This window comes from Miniopterus natalensis, chromosome 10, assembly GCF_054644295.1.
Source record: "Miniopterus natalensis isolate mMinNat1 chromosome 10, mMinNat1.hap1, whole genome shotgun sequence".
NCBI lineage: Eukaryota > Metazoa > Chordata > Mammalia > Chiroptera > Miniopteridae > Miniopterus > Miniopterus natalensis.
Genome location: NC_142090.1, coordinates 59,160,103 through 59,176,822, shown reverse-complemented (window position 1 = coordinate 59,176,822; position 16,720 = coordinate 59,160,103). Strand labels below are relative to the sequence as shown.

General features: G+C 40.8%; 1 protein-coding gene across 1 annotated transcript in view; it reads left to right on the top strand.

Moving 5' to 3' along the window:
• Positions 1-13,307, top strand: part of CDK6 (cyclin dependent kinase 6) — a 208,286-nt gene extending 194,979 nt beyond the window's left edge. Inside the window, exon 7 of the mRNA XM_016218819.2 lies at positions 3,054-13,307. Within this exon, the coding sequence (XP_016074305.1) occupies positions 3,054-3,200 (147 nt within the window). The 3' untranslated portion in view covers positions 3,201-13,307. The remainder of the gene's footprint in view (positions 1-3,053) is intronic.
• Positions 13,308-16,720: the final 3,413 nt, after the last annotated feature.

The window sequence follows — 16,720 nt, the reverse complement described above, 5'->3', positions numbered from 1 at the left end:
GCAGAGACAAAGGAAAGGAACAAAGAAACATACCAAAGAGAGACAGAAGAAGCGAGTTGAGGAGTAAGACACAGAGCCAGTAACATCAGGACTAGGGGAAGCTTAAGCATAAAGCGTCATATCCACAGGCATTCAGAGAAAGGACAGCCCGAAACCGCACAGCTCAGAACCCTCAGGAGCTGCTCGAGGGACCCAGGCTAGAACTGGAAAGCAGAAGATGGACCACTTGGTGCAAAATAGGCAGCTGAGCCCCCGACAGTACCTGTTGCCTCTATTGAAAATCACTTACTATGGAAGAAAAGTGAAGACTGTTTCAGAAAGTTTGTGTTATTTAAGAAACAGTTAATTTTGCAAAGTTTAGCACATTAAGAGTTATTCTTCATTTTTATCTGGAAAAAAAAGGGTTGACTTTATATAATGCCTCAGTCCTATATGTATGGACATATATACATCAACATTTATAAATGCTCTTACATACGTACGGGGCAAGCGAAAATAGGTTTACAGTTGTGACATTCTTTTGAGTTATAAAGCTATTGAAATCATCATAACCTGCATGTCTTTTTCCATACAAACAACTGTAAACCTACTTTTGTCCACCCCTGTATATAAGACAACTCAGGAGAAGAATTATTTTCAACAACTAAAACCTACACATCTTTATGAGTTTTGTCCCCTTGGTCATGGTTAACTTGGGAGGCTGAATACTTATTCCAAATATGACGCTTTTGCTGAAAAATATGTTAGAGTTCCTGCTGTTTTCAGAGTCTGAGACACTTTTTTTTTTTTTTTTTTTTGGTCATTTTATTTAGTCTGCTTTTGCTGCATAACAAGTAACCGAAAAAACCTCACTTGCATGTAACAGTGAGCATTTTTTTCTTTGCAAATTGGCGGAGACAGCTCTCCTCCTGCCTTCAGGTCAAGTACAGGTCTTTTCCATGTGTCTTATTCTGGGACCCAGGCCAGAGAGGCTTCAGCTCCCCAGAGCATATTTTTCTCATGGTAGAAGGAGGATGTTCCCAGAAGGACAAGCAGAAACATGGGATGCCCCAGAAGGCCTATGCTTGGAAGGGTCACCCTGCTACTTCTGTCTACTTTCCACTGGCCAAAGCTAGTTACTCGGCCTTAGCAGAGGAAAAAATACTCCTATCATGGAGGGAGGGAAGGGAAGAAAGGGAATATATGCTGAAAAATGTTCAGATCCATTGTAGTACTCAACTCTTGAGTAAGTTGTAATTCCAAAAGCCCACTTTATAAGTCAGTATTTTGAGGAAGTAAATTACATTTTCTTGCAGAAACAATATTATTACTTAAGATTTTTTTAATTCTCAAGCCAGCCAGTTGCTCCTTTGGAGCAGAGCAGTAAGAGATCTTAGCCACAGAATTTCTATAGGACATAATGCATTAAGACTTCTGACTTGAGATTCTCACACACCCCCACATTAGGCTAAGGATTTCTTCCCCTGTCTACCCTCTTTCCAGCTCTAAGCCATCAGTATAACTGTGGGGACAGGGCTTCCTCCCAGATAATCCTCAAGGGACATTTCTCTGTATCTTGAATATATTCCCACAACTTTTTTATTTCTTTTCTATGTTCTGGGGATTAAACTGGCTGCTTCCTTTTCTAGTGCCACTACCTAACTTTCTCCTTCTTAGACTCTGGGAAGAGAGAACTCAGGCTCAAGAATTTTGCCCTGCTTTCCTGTCCTTCTGGAATTCAGCCCTTCCTTGTAAAGCTTTTCTCAAGATGTTTATTGCTATTAGAGACAGTAGAACCATTCAATGAACAAGCTCCTTCCTCTCCTTGTCCTTCCGCTCTTTGATTTTCAGAAGATGCTATGAGGAGGCTAGCAGCCATGGACTGGTAGGGAGCTCGGGATAAAAAAGATTTCAGGGGACCCAAAAGTTCGCCTGAAATTATATGTAGAATTTTCTGTTCGTACATGTTTTTCTAGGTCAGTGGCATTCAGCTGAGCTCCTTAAGAGCAGAAACCCAGATTAAGTGGACGTGGTCTGCATAGCCATGATAATAGTGGTCTGCATAGTCCTTAGATTACATAGAAGACTCAAATTCATAGACATGTTCCGATACCCAGCTCACTTCAGTGGACCCTACATCATGAGGATGGGAAAGCTGGCATAGCTTCCCTGCTACTTGTGAACTCCCAGGGCAGTGCCTGCCACCTGCTAGGCACTCCGGAGGTGTTGGTGGAAGGAGAGGAGGGTGATTTAAAGAAGATTGCCTGGGGTTGGGTTGGGTTGGAAATGGAGCTGAGGTTCGGGAAACTTTTTGGCTAATTGATTACGAATCGATGGTTTGGGAATGGACATTGCTGCCTGGAATAGAGTTGACAGCCTGGAATAGAGTTGAGCGGCTGGACTTGAATCAGTGGATTCCTCATAGGGATGCTGCTAGCCTGAGGAAAGAAGGCATCCCTGCTCTGGTGGGACAGCTCTGGGGTAGGGGGGCATGGCTCGCTAGTACATGGGGATAATTAGGATCTAGGTTTTATCCCTGACTTACTTCCTCCTTAAGAAAGAAAGCCTTTATTTCCTGGCTTGAAATGTGTTTGTTATTTTGTTTTTTGTTTTTGATTTCAGGAATTTGTCAGAAACTGTTCTGGTTTGGATAATAGTTCAGTAATTACCCTTTCCACCTGAACAGTACCCTGCCATTCCCTATACACTAACAAATCTTGGGGAAGCATTCAAAGTTAGGGTGAAGTCTCGGACTATAGCATTAAGTTTGATGGCATTAGGAAAAAATCACTACCTAAATAAAGTTATATTCATACAATAATAATAATAATAATAATATCTTTTAAAGGACCTGGAGTGGGTTGCAGAGAAATTCTGGGTAGTAACAGTCCACAGGCAACCCAAAGGGTGTCACCTTTTCCTGAGGGGCAGTTTATAGATTAAGCACATATATCAGATGAGTACTGTCTCATCATAGATGCACATAGCTCATGGCAGTGAAGATGTATAACTATATGGGCACATTTTTTAACGGACATGTTTTATGTCAGTCAATTATTTTGTCTTTATTACAGAAGTGCTTGACATTTAATCCAGCCAAAAGAATATCTGCCTACGGCGCCCTGTCTCACCCATACTTCCATGACCTGGAAAGGCGCAAGGAGAACCTGGATTCCCACCTGCCTCCCAGCCAGAACAGCTCAGAGATGAATACAGCCTGAGCTCCCAGCCGCTGCCTTGAGCGGATCCCCTGGAGAACACCGTTGGTGGCTGATGGGTCCCCCTGAGTAAGCCCTGCAGAGCTGCTGAAGATCACTGGCTGGAGACCTTCTAGCTGCCGTCTTCTGGACGGGCTCTGCTTCTCCAAGGAAACGGCCTAGTTTACTGTTTGAAATCAATGCAAGAGTGATTGCAGCTTTATGTTCATGCATTGTGTGTTTGTCTGTCTGTCTGTTTCAAAAACCTGGAAAAATTCCAGAAGAGAAGCTGCTGACCAATCATGCTGCCATTTCATTTTTCTAACCTTGAATGCTGCCAGTGTAAAGTGAGCAATCCAGGCACAGCTGATTCTGATGTAGTCTCAGCAGCTGCCGAGCCTGATTTGGTACTTTGGAGTGAGCATGTGCGAGTGAATGTGTGTGTGATTCTTGATCTCTTAAAGTGTTACTTTCTGTAAACGACGAGAATCATTGAATTTTAGATACTCAAGGTGACCCATCAATAACAGGCATCGGTTGACTGAAGGTTTTTTACCCACCAGAATAGGCTCCCCAAGTTAGAAAGTTGAGCCTATACCCTCAGAGTTTCTCTTCTGGTCAAAAATAGTAAATTTGTTAATAGTAAAAGGTTCATTGTCTAGATGAAGTTTTATACACATAACAAAAGGGGGGGAAAACTCTAGTATCTTTTAAGAAACCTATTTTTTAAAGCACACATTCCATTTACTCTGCAAAAAGCTGAATTGACTCATTCTGAGTCCATTTTAACCTGTATAATATGCTTTATTGTTTCTTTTGAAAAAATATCCTATAAGCTCTTTCTTACTTGGTATAGATTTAGGCAATGTACCTCAAATAGGTAAAATTGTCCAAAAACGAATAGAGAAAACCTTTATTTCCTGGTTTAAAATGTATTTCCTTTTCGTCGTCGTTGTTTTGTTTTTGATTTTAGGAGTTGGTCGGAAACTGTTCCCTGGTTTGGTTTGGAGAGCAGTTCTCTGACTAGAGACAGGAATGCCATTTAAGTTTTCCCCACCTATGACACTGTACTTTTTCTACAATGCACTGCCTTGTTTTCGAAGTATCCACCTTATCTATCCCCCAGCGCTTCTATATATATTACTGCCATTACATAACCAGTAACAGGTTGCTTAAGCTGTGTGCGTGCTCTTTCTTCTTTCTCCCTTCCTTCCTTTCTTCAGTGACCGTTCGGAAAGAGCCGGAGCGTGGCTGGTGGCTGCAGTTCCACGGCCCTAGCGGGTCCCCTGGCTCTGGCTCTAACGCGCTCTCCCTACCTGGCATTCAAGACGGGCTATTCTCTCACCAGCTATAGATGGCTTGAAACTGTTACTTAGTGTTTTATGTTTTTACGGGATACACCGTCCGTGTAGCATCTGGAAGAATCTCTTTGTTTTTTAGAGAGAAATATTTACTCTATAAAACACCGTTGGCTCCACCCCCCGGGCTGTGCTCGTTTCCAGAGCCTCGCGCACGCTCCCGCTGTCCGCAGAGCCGGCCTGACTCGGGCATTGAGAACGGCTTCACTCTTCCTCTTGCCTTTCTCTCTGTAGTACTTTATATTTCGGACCGTCACTGCCTTATTTGTGGTGAGTGCTCCTCTGGCTCTGATACCCAGAAGACCCAGATTAGGGGACTTTTAGCTACCTTTGCTTTCTGACTCATGTTTTGAGTTCATGTGACAGTTAGGCCACATTTAGGGTTAGAGTTTTCAAAGAAGGGACATCGCTTCACTGAGTAGGAAATGTTCCAAGGGATGTTTGTGCATAGTCAAGCCTTACTGAATGCCTCACAGCTTAATATTGTATGTGACTGTCTTGAACAAGAGATAAATTAGGAGAGTTTTCTCCTTGAGAGCTTTTTGGATCAGGAACCATTCTTTTTTAATACATATATTGTTTAACATTGTTCTGATTCGGTCACTTGAAGAGCAGGAACATTTTTCTAAAGCAAGATGCGGATGAAAAGATGGGCCATAAGAATGTTTAACACTTTCTTCATTGTGACAGCATTATGCTTTGTCATAACTGTAAATGCTTGAGATATATTGAATCCAGAGCAGTTAGGGCAAGATGTGCTAGCAGTCTCCCCTGGAAACCTGAGTTCTGTGTTTCCTCTGATAGGGAACAAAACACAAAGACATTTTTGCTGGGGCCTAGAAATTGAATTTTAAAACTCACTGCACTGGTTGATCATGAGCTTTTCTGTTAGTACCCATGGTTGAAGTGACCATAGCTTGAGTTTTTGCTTTTGCAAAATTTTCATAAGTTTGCTCGAGAAAAATGCAGCAGTTCTAAACTGGAATTCTTTCAGCATTCTTTAGAATTTTAAACAGATGAGAGCTCAACTTTTATTTGGGTTCATTTCTCAGCAGTGTTTATAAAGAAAACTTAAAGTACAAACATTATGGTATTAGATCCTTGGTAAATTATCCTCTGAGAAGCCGAATGAGAGGGCATCCCAGCCTCTCTGAACTTGTTAAGGGTCTGTCCCCAGCTCTTCCACGGTTGTGGTTGTGACAATTGAGTGATTACTTTCTTGTTTTCTGTCCTTTACATCAGGCTCACGGCTTCTGGCTTCTGAAATCCAGATCCCACACCAGCACACCTGCCCTCAGGGCTCTTAGAAGCATATAGCAGAATGCAAACTTACTGACTACAGCTATCCTTCTGTGACACATGTTTTCAAACATCTTTGCCCAAAGCTAGCCCGTGATCAGCTGAAAAGGTCACACTGCCCCAGAGTTATACTGAAGCAGCTTATAGCAGTAAAAATATGGCAAGAGATTTGAAATTGCATTTGAATTTCTAGTACTTGTCCAAAAATGTGCACGACAGTTTCTATATCATACTCCATCCTGCTGGCCCAGGCATTGTGGGAACTGTTGTGCAGGGTGGAATTGTAAAAACGTACATTTAAAAAGAGTAAAGGAAAAACCTGCCCCTTTAGTCATCATAGCTATTAGGTGGCAAAGGGTAATAAAGACCTAACCTTATAACCTTAAAAACACAATTTCTAAGAGCTTGTAAGAATCCAGTGCATTGGAGCCTCCCCTGTGTCTCCCCTTTGAAGTGGATGGGAACTCAAGGAGCAAAAGAACCAGTTTTGGAAGAAAGCTCTGGGCCATTTCAGCCCCCTGTATTCTCACGATTTTCTCTCAGGAAACACACACTGTGAACGGCAGACTTCATTTAGCCCCAGGTGACCTACTAAAAATAGTGCAGAATGTTCACCTAAGAATAGAATCTCAACCTTTTAGTTTTAAGTAAAAATGAAGATTTCAGAATGCACTGGATGTTAATATTTTAAAGAAAACGTATACCTTTTAATTGAGAAATTTATAGTTTGACTCCAGGATGTGGTACTATCCATAATGATGAGGAAAAACTTAAATTGTACCAAACATTTTGAATCTTAAATTCTGTATTTTAAATGATCTTTTAGCTAACTATAGCTGCTTCTCTTAAAAGTCATGCCTGTAAAAGTCAGTAACAGCAGTTCTCATTCCATTATGGAAATTAAATCATGTAAGCTTTTGAATATCATAAACATATTAAAATTCTTCTCTCCAAAGAATTGCTTCTTCTAAGTGACAGCTTGACTGTTTTTATGATAAGCACATGAGAGTGTCACACATTTTCCAAAAGCAGGCTTTTGTTGCATTCTTGGGTCTAAGAAAGAATAATGTTGAAAATTTAATAAGCCCCGAGAATTACTTAATTGTGTTAGTATAGAGACTATAGAATATTTACTTTGGAAAGAAAAGATTGAAATATTATAAATTCATAGGTAGTGACAGAATTCACAAAAATGCTTATTTTACATTGTGACATGTAAAAATAATGTATTTCTAAAAATAAAGACGTTAAATGATTTCTAAATCTTTAAAAATCATAAAACAGCAGGCAGTTGATAGAGGAAAATCTAGAGAAAATGAAGGTATTCAAAGAAGGACATTTCAAAGTGAAATCTATTTTGAGGGATATATATTTTCACAAATATATTGTAAGAATTGATACTGAAGTCATCTGACCACTATGAACTTGGAGGAGCCATTCCAAACAATTACCATTTCAAAAGTTGAGCTGAGCAAACTAAACCATCAGTATTCCTTTCTCATTTCGTGGAAAGAAGCATCCATATGAAGCTACACTTGTTATGCAAGTCTAAGAATGTTCTTTTTTTTTTTTTTAAAGAGGAATTTTTAAAAGGCATGTATTTCCTATGCCACCTGGATCTTTGAAAAATTGTGAAACCCAAACCATTTATCATGTGCATGTGTATTCAATGCATTCAGATGTATAATTAGAAAAATAGTTACATATTCCTTCTCCATAGTGGAGAAATTTCTTGAAGCTACCAAAAGCCTGTCAAGCAGTGTAAGTCCTCAGATAATTAGTAGTGGTGTTTTCCTCAAAAGCATAAGAAAACAGCATTTTCCTTAACAGTGCAGTTTTCAACCTAGTTTTGTTACACACTTATATCTCAAGCATTTCTAACATGTACTTTTTCAGAAAAACCAAAAATATTCTTTTGGCCTGTTCTATCTTCTGACCTTTGTAAACAACAAAAAGAGGCAGGTTCTGATTTTAAACCTTTTCGCCAATTAGGTGTTTGTGTTTTTCTTTAATGAGGCATGAGTGCGCCTTTCAAAATGATTTCTGTTTCTCAGCACTCCCAGGGAGTTAATTTAGGTAAATGAATATGAACTTCCACCAACATGCTTGTTTCCTTGATACTGGTGCTCTGGCCTTCAAGAAGAAAACAAGAGCCACCTGAAAATAAGTATTGGCTTTTTCCAAGCATCAATTTCAATTGTATTACTGCAACTGGAAGTTAATATGGTAGGAAAAAGCGGTGCAAAGGTCTGTTTTAAAATTCACACTATCCTGAGTTTTGTTTTATTCCAGTATATTCCACAAGGTGGCACTTTGGGGGGGCGGGGTTGAATCTGAGCAAGGCTGAAGAGATATATCTGAAGACTTCATTCTAATTTTATTTTTCTGCACATACTTAGCTCTTTCCTAGTACTTGTTTTTCAGGATGGCAAATAGTCTTCATACTATTCTGTAACTTAGATATTTTAGTTGTTAGCTAGGTTCTGAAGGATTGTCTGCAATTGTTCTTGAGAATGGATAATACACTCATTTTGATCATGTAAGTAAGTAAAGAAAGCCTAGGCATTCATTTATTTAAAAACCATTTTTTGAGGTACCTAATTACCTCACTTTTCTAGGTGCAGAAGTTTCAAAGATGGACAGGATTATTATTACTAAAAAGGCAACACTCATTTTGTTAGGAGTGTAAGCCCAAGCACCAAACCCCCTGTCTGCTGCTTTCACATTCCCTACATATTTTACCATGGTGGCCATTAGACGTTAAGTTTTTAATCCTAGTTAAAAAAAATAAGATGAATAAAATAGGCAACACATCAGTTATTAAATAGCAAAACTATTTTTCTAAAGAATCAGCTATGCTGAAACAGCCCTGAAATACTGAAAGACCTGGTAATTTTTCCATTTGTATAATCACAAGTATAAATTCACAAATTATAATTTTTAAAAATTTTGTCTAAACATGAGCATACCTACACAAGTCTTTAATTTCTCCATCGTGAAGTTCTTGGCAACTTTATTATAGATGTAAATGTAGATATCCATGTACTTTTTTTTTTTTTTAAACAGACCAGTGGTTGCCTAAGACTGGAGGTAAGGTAAGGCTTTTTTTTTTTTTTTTTTAAATATATCTATTGATTTCAGAGAGAGAGAGGAAGGGAGAGGGGGAGAGAGAAACATCAATGAGAGAGTCATGGATCGGCTGCCCCCTGCGCCCCCTGCCGGGGGGTCGAGCCCGCAGCCCGGGCCTGTGCCCTGCCCGGGAACCGAACCCGGATCCCCTGGCTCCTAGGTCGTGCTCAGCCGCGGAGCCCGCCGGGCTGGGCTCTCCTGGTTGAAGTCACAGGTCTGCCCAGAGGCCCATTAACCCCCAGATGCCGTCTCCTTTTAGAAGGCACTTTCCCCAGTAGTGTCGCTGAAATCTAGGAGGAAGGAGATCACAGTCTTCTTCGGAGCCCCCTCAACAGCAGGGCAGGAGGCAGCCTCCTGCTGATGAGCGGCAGGAGCTCCGTGGGGCCCGCTTCTCTCTAGGGAGCAGCCCTCAGGCAGGACTCGGGGGTTCCCGCAGGACCGCAGCCCGCGCGAGGGGCCCCAGGGCCCGCCACCGGGAGCCCCTCCGAAGGGGGTGCAGCTGCAGGCCCAGCGCAGACCGCGAGTCAGCTGTCAGCTGGACCAGTCTGAATTCTATTTGCTCTACTCTATTTGTCCCCCCCTCCCGAAACAACCCCCACCCCCGCCCCCGGGTGCGCGGCCCCGTCCCCCGCGCCCGCTGCTGTCTCGGAGGCATCTGCTCTGCAGCCTGAGGCCGTCAGATGTCCCGGGACGCAGACCGGTGTCTTCTGTGCAGAAATAAGTACAACACAATTCTCCCACAGTTCAGGTAATAAAGAGATGCTGCTCTGTAGGAAGCTGTCAGGCATCTCGCAAGCTCTAAGCTCAGTTGCTTTTTTGTTGTTGTTTTTTTAAGATGTATAATTACAGGAAAGATTTTTGTTTATTTTTTTATTTTCTATCATTCTACATTATATGAAGGCAAAAGATATGCCTGGAAAAGTTCTGTTGTGAAACTTTATTTTCTGCTTCATCCTCAGTTGGCAAAAGCTCCTAACTCTTTTGTTCCTAATTTTTGTCTTTCTCTTTTTTTTTCTTTGTCAAGTAATGAAAGGCTTGTAAGCAAATTATCTCATGTAGTAGGGGATTTTCCTGTTTAGAGGAACTTTTGTATTAATTTTTTTGTTAGGCAAATAATCAACCATTCTATATTTTAGGAGTTTGGATTGTTAAATGTAGGTTTTCTTACGGGGGCACATAATTGTACATATTACTACCAAGAGCTATGACTGTAGCACTAATCAAGCATAGAGCCACACAGTTATTTAATTTCTAACTCTCGTGGTTTCTAGCCAAATTCCATTCATGTGCTTAGGTTACAGTCCTGAAGTTACCCTTTATACCCTCACTTGAAAGTTTCTAATTTTAAGTTTTATGAAATGCAATACTGTGTATTAGCTAGCAATAGTTCTGTGTTCACCAGCAATTTCCAGTTTGACCTTGAAGTCTCAATAATGAAAAGAGATTCCAGCAATAATAGATTTCTTGAACACACACCTCCCCCCAAGTGCATTATGTATCTTATCATTTTGGTCCTGTGTTTGCAACAATGTATACGTGACTATTATGGTTCCTCACTTATTTGCATTCATTTATTTTACTATGACAAGTAATAAATACATTAGTTAGTACATGGAGTGAATAGCATCAACTACCCATAGGGTCAGCACTTAACAAGGTAAGGAATATCTATTTCAAGTTTTTCTACATTTGCATAAATTATTTCTATTATTATTCATTTATATTATTTATTTCTGTATCACACTAGCCCTGTGAAAGTACAACTGAAGGCAAGCCGAATTAAGATATGCATTTAACCTTCATTATCATGGTCTTGACGGAACTCGGAAAATAAAAATTAGATGAAGCCCCCAAATAAGCTGCATGCATTTTAACATGGTAGTAGAATTTAAGTCTATAGATATAGTGTTCTTGTGTCTAGATGTTTTAACTATCGTTATATAAAGGAATTAAAGCAAAGGACTTTGTAGTAGTTCTTTTGCAAATATTCATATAATAATATAGTGTGAAAGTACAGCAAAAATAAAAACTACAGGTAGAAAAGCATCGGATACCGCCTTAATTTAGGAACTGCCTGATGGCCATTGGAGTAGATGCCTGGGCAGTGCCTCTTGTCTGGCCTTGAGAAGCTTCCCCGGTGCGATTTAGAGCCCTCATAGGCGTTGTGTGCAGTAATGGGAACAGGAGAGCAGTGGAAAGGAGAGCAGTGTGAGTTTTCTGTAGAAGCAGAGCTGTCAGCTTGTGCCTTGAAGCTTCCAGAACGTGTTAGATGGAGAAGTCCAAGTTCGTGCTTCGCTCAACTTGGTTTTGTACAGAAGCAACCCAGTCTGGTAATAAAAACAAGGACTGTGTGTACAGTAGTCAGCTGTGGGATCTTAACAACCAACAGTTCCCAGCAACCTCAGAAGCTTGTTGCATTTCTGGTATTTTACGTTTGGATCTGAAGGTTGAGTGGCAAGTGTTTGGTCTAGCAGAGCAGTATGTGTTCAAAGAAGCACAATATCAGTGCCCGTAGAGTGCAGGTTAGAACTAGAGGGTCTTACAGGATTATCATTTCTGAGATGTGTGAAATGTATTCGTGTTTCTGCGTTCCCATTGGGCCTAGTCAAAGCTTGCTTCTAGGTTTCAGCAAGGATGTCACACCCAGTGAGCTTTTCTTTTTTTGACTTAGAATAGAAAGTGTTCTAAAAGTAGAAAAAATATTAATTTGGTTTGTGTGTTTGAAATCACAGATCTGGAGATGTAGAGACTGTGCGTGTGCATGTCAGACACTCATCTAGACTGTGTGAACCAGCCCAGGATAACCAATACTCGCCTATCCCCTGCATCTCCTCCTCCCCCCCTCTGAGGTGCTCCCGGCCCCCATCCTGGCCAGTCCATGTGGTGCTCTCCACCCTCTGCTGCTCTTGGCATCAGGGACATGATGAGAGATCCTTTCAGCATCATGGGTGTAACTCAGGCTTGGCCACCATCCTTACTTGCCCTTCTGCTGGCCACAGTCAAGAGAAAGCTCCTGGTGCCCGGCGCAGAGTGTGCTCACACCAATCTCAAATCTAGCATTTTTGTATATATCTTGATTTTTAAGCCAGCTCATTCAACAGAGCATTCCGTTTGGGCTGTGGTACAAAGAGAAAAACTAACCAAGAATACAAACCACATTTCAAGCTGCTGTTTTCTATCCATTTACAGGCTCTACTTTTACTGTATTTCTTCATACTTGAAACTCATTCTGCTATATTAATATCAGGGTACAGACTTACAAGGGTGCATGTTTCTTAAAGGTGCAAAATTGCTCTCATTCTGTTTGCTCATATTGCCACAGAATGCTCTGTTTTGGTGCTTTGGGGTCAGCAGGTCAAAGAAGCAATGTGGAAATTTACTGCCTGGAACACAGTCTTACAAGAATGCTGGCAGATGGCTTGATAGTAGATAAAGCTTCTGCTCTCTTCTCCGTATGCAAGATTGACACTGGCCTGGCAGGTTCACCTGGGTATCCTTCCTCACAAGGTACATAAACCCTGTGCTCTCCAAAAGTAGGGGTGCGGTGCATCTCTCTGAAAACAGAATCTTCCTGCATATCCAGATCACTTACCCTTAAAGAAAAATGGCCTCAGGGGTAGACAGGAACAGAATGGGGGAGGACAGTCTCACTCTAGTGACCATCCCTCCTTTCCAAACAGAAAACCCACATGAGGCCAAAAAAAAAAAAAAAAGGGCATATAAAGCTTAGTTATCCCCTTCATAGCACCCTGAGCTGAATGATCTTGCTTCCTTCCCATTAGGTAGATGAAAATACAGGTCAGTTTATCTAGACTCTTCCCACCTGAAGAAAAAAAAAATTGAAAAGTAGATGTTTGTGTAGTGTAAAATATGTAAGCCAGTGGCTGCCAAAACTCACATTAAATACCCGATCATTAGCAACCTGTTTTTACAGGTAGCTCAAGTAAAGGATGCTCTATGACCCCGGGTTTCCGAGGTCAGAAGTAGCCATTCTAGCATGCGCCTTACTCTAAGATGTGCTTGGAGAGAGAACTGCCAAGAGTGAATGCTGCAGTGGCGAAGGTCACGTCAGAAAATTCAGAGGGTTACACATCAATTATCCGTTGGAAACTGGATGTCTTACTGGGTGCTAGAATGCAAATTTAGGTATTTATTGTCAGAAAATGGAAAATTTATTGTTTTTTAAGAATTGGTGTTGAAATGTCACTGTCCAGTTTTCACTTTTACACAAGCTAAACAGAAGCAAAACGAAAAAATTATTTGTATATTTGTCATGCTTTTTGTATTTCTTACAATAAGAATATTGTTAGCAAATAAAAATAATAAAAACAGCAATATGAACTGCTTTCTTGGAGATGAATCACTATCCTAGCTATATTTCTTTACTATAATGTAAAATGAATATAACCACAGTGATAAAGTAACATAAAATAAGTTTTAGCAGAATATGTATTAAACTTTTAAAAGACTCCTTTTCAAGCTTCAAGTGTTTTTAAAAAGTAAATAGCTCCTTGAGCTTAGAGCTTCAGTAACAGATATTTAATAAGCTCTTCTGAGTAGACTGTGCTAAACACTGAAGACCCAAAAATGAGACATGGGCAGTCCTTTCTGAAGCTCACAGACTTGAGTGTGAAAAAGGCTTATGTAACCAATTGCTGATAACCTGGAGTTGAGCTAAGAGTTCACATCGGAAGTGATGCCTGAGTGGACTCAAAAACAAGGCAATGTTTGCCAGTCCTCAAAGGAAAAATACTTGGCGTGTGCAGAGGCATGCAGTTCTAAAGGAGCGGGCAGGAAGCTGGGAGAGGCCGCACCTGGAGCAGTAGCTTTCAGACATCTGGGTCATAACCTATAGAAAAAAGATAATCAAACAGCATGATCTGGTTCATGGACTCACATGGACATATATCAGAAACTTGTATTTCACCAAATGATACTATGAATCCCACATATGTTCTCTTTTCTATTTTATTATCTTCCACTCTGAAAATACTGGTGGCAACCCACCACGCTGATTTCACACCTCCACCAGTAGGCCCTGACTTAATGCTTGAACACAGTCAGTAAAGGGGGGTGTTCGAAGGAGTCAGGAAGTGATGTCACAAAGGGCTCAATATGCCATATAAAGAAGTTTGGAACCACTGAAGGATTTTAAGAGGGAGATAACATCTGTTAATGTTGGCCTGTTTTTCTTCGGGCCACTTACATACTAGATGCAGAGTGACAGACCAAGCAGCTCCTGAGATACACACAACAAACCAAAAGTAGGGCCATGGTTGCTGCCTGATACATGTTGCCTTCTTTGTGTACAATACCAGGTATTTTTAAATTAATCCTCCAGAAACCCCTGGGAATACTCTCATTAGGACTTGCCTCAGTTATTTTTTTCTTTTAATATATCTTTATTGATTTCAGAGAGAGGAAAGGAGAGAGAGAGAGAAAAACATCAACGATGAGAGACATTGACCAGCTGCCTCCTTCACACCCCAACTGGGGATCGAGCCCGCAACCCGGGCATGAGCTCTGACCGAGAATCGAACCGTGATCTCCTGGATCCTAGGTAGATGCTCAAGGGCTGAGCCACGCCTGGCCGAGCGCCTCAATTATTTTTAACAGGCCCTAAATTGCATCTAAATTTTTAAAACTACATGAAATAGTCAGGAGGAGTAATAAAGGAGTCAAGAATTTGATCGTCATTATGAAATTTAGTTTGTAATTTATTAAGAGGTCATAGTTTTATACATGTTTACAAACCATAGGCATCTACAACCAGATTCGATGACCATTTTTCTCAAAGCAGTGTACCAAAAGACCCGCCAGTCAGTTCTCTATTTCTGCTCTACTCATACAGAACTTCATTCCATTAACAGCCTTTGCCACTGATTTTGCCCTTTGCCACGTCAGCCCAATTTACACTGCTTTGTGCTCTAGGGAGGCAGGCTTGTTCTGCAAACGCTGTTTTCCTTGCCATAGCAGATGGAGCAACCAGAGCATCCCACGGGATGTGAAACCAGGGGACCATGTCAGCCTGTGACATGTCTGGAACTGCTACCTGTAAATTCATGTCTGAGGGTGGCCACATTTCTCCTGTGTGTGCAGAGGATCATGGGGAGCCAATCTGGAGAGAAGGAAATGTGCAGAGATTGAATCCAGACAACCTTCTGGTTCCTGTTCCCTGGGCTCAAACTCCTCATATCCTTAAAACGAAGTCTGCGTCCAGCTTTTATTTTTTCTTTCAATTTATGTAGCTCAACTAAATTTCTATTAATTGTAGCAAACATCCTAATACAGCTGCCTCCTCTCTGTCCACACTGCTCTGGGGCCCCTGCTCTGCATTGTAACTTCAAGCTAGTGAAAAGCTAAGTCGAAGAGTTGTGTCCTTATTTAAGTGTAAATAAGAACAAAAATAGGAGAGCCCGCACTTTTCAAACTGGGGTTCCCAGAAACCAGGGGTATGCAAGGGAGAATACAAAGCTAGATAAACAAGGTCAACCTTCCTCAAGATTCGATTTTACTCAAAGGAGAAAAATGTTTCTTATTAAAGAAAGATGCTATTTTTTAAATACATAAAAAAGTGGAATAGAATGCAAAATTCAAAATTTTTAGATAATATAGCCAACTTCAAAGACATTTTATGATTTTAATAACTGCATAAGACTGTACCACCAGATCCCCCTTGACATAATTCACTCTCCTGTGGAAATTTTTGAAAGCACTATATCAGCCAAGAGGAGACATTAGCACTTGGAATGGGGCCCATTGTTCTGAAGGCTGTACTTCCTGTGGTCTCCAGGGTTCCTCGTTGGAAAATGACATCTGTTCTGACAGTGTATTCAGAAAGCTGCTAAGGAAAGTCAATTTACATGTATTCACTGTGCATCTACCACTGGCCTCAACTCTCAAAGAGCATCTGATAGGCAGAAGTGTCGAGAGGCCTTGGATCAATGGCGTTGCTTGATGTTAACGGACCCTTAACTGGATTTCATCGTGATACAGTTATTTAACTGTGGGTGCAGCAAAAATGGCCCTCTCAAGAGGAGAAGGGGGTTCAGTGAGCCCCCAAGGGCAAGGCATTCTGGAACATTCCATACAAACTCTATCTTATTTCATCAAGTCATTCTTATCTCCGGGTGAAAAGTAAATGGTGTGGTCAGCTTTAAACAGTTCTGGAATAAGATTGCATATAACGTAAGAAAGAAATACAATTGCATATTCTAGGGTCTAGAGGTGCCTGGAACCGAGCAGAAGTTCAATTTGTGTTGAATGAATGAGTGTGGAGCTGTCCACCCCATTCAATAAATTGTGCTTTGGGGACTACTTGTTTGTTACTTTACATAGTATCCTAGATAACTTGTCCTTTCAATAAATACAAATCTACATCACCATCTATTATGGCTGTATAGCATGCCATTGTATAAATGTACTATAATTTACATAGCCAATGCTCTATTAGTAGGTATTTTTCTCCACCCTGTTCCCAATTTTCAATATATGAAACAATGCTTCCATGAGCAGTACTGTGTGTGCATCTATGTGCATGTGTCAGCAGTTTGATTTAAGTCATCTAGTCTTTGGACTTATTTATTCATTCAACCACAAGTCAAAAAATGCCTGGGGCCACAGAGAGCCAAAGAAACAAGGAGAAATTGTTCCCTAAAGCCTTCACAGGGATCATGGCCCAGCTGACACCTTGATCTTGGACTTCTAGCCTCCAGAACTGTGAGAAAATAAATTTCTGTTACTTAAGCCACCCAGTGT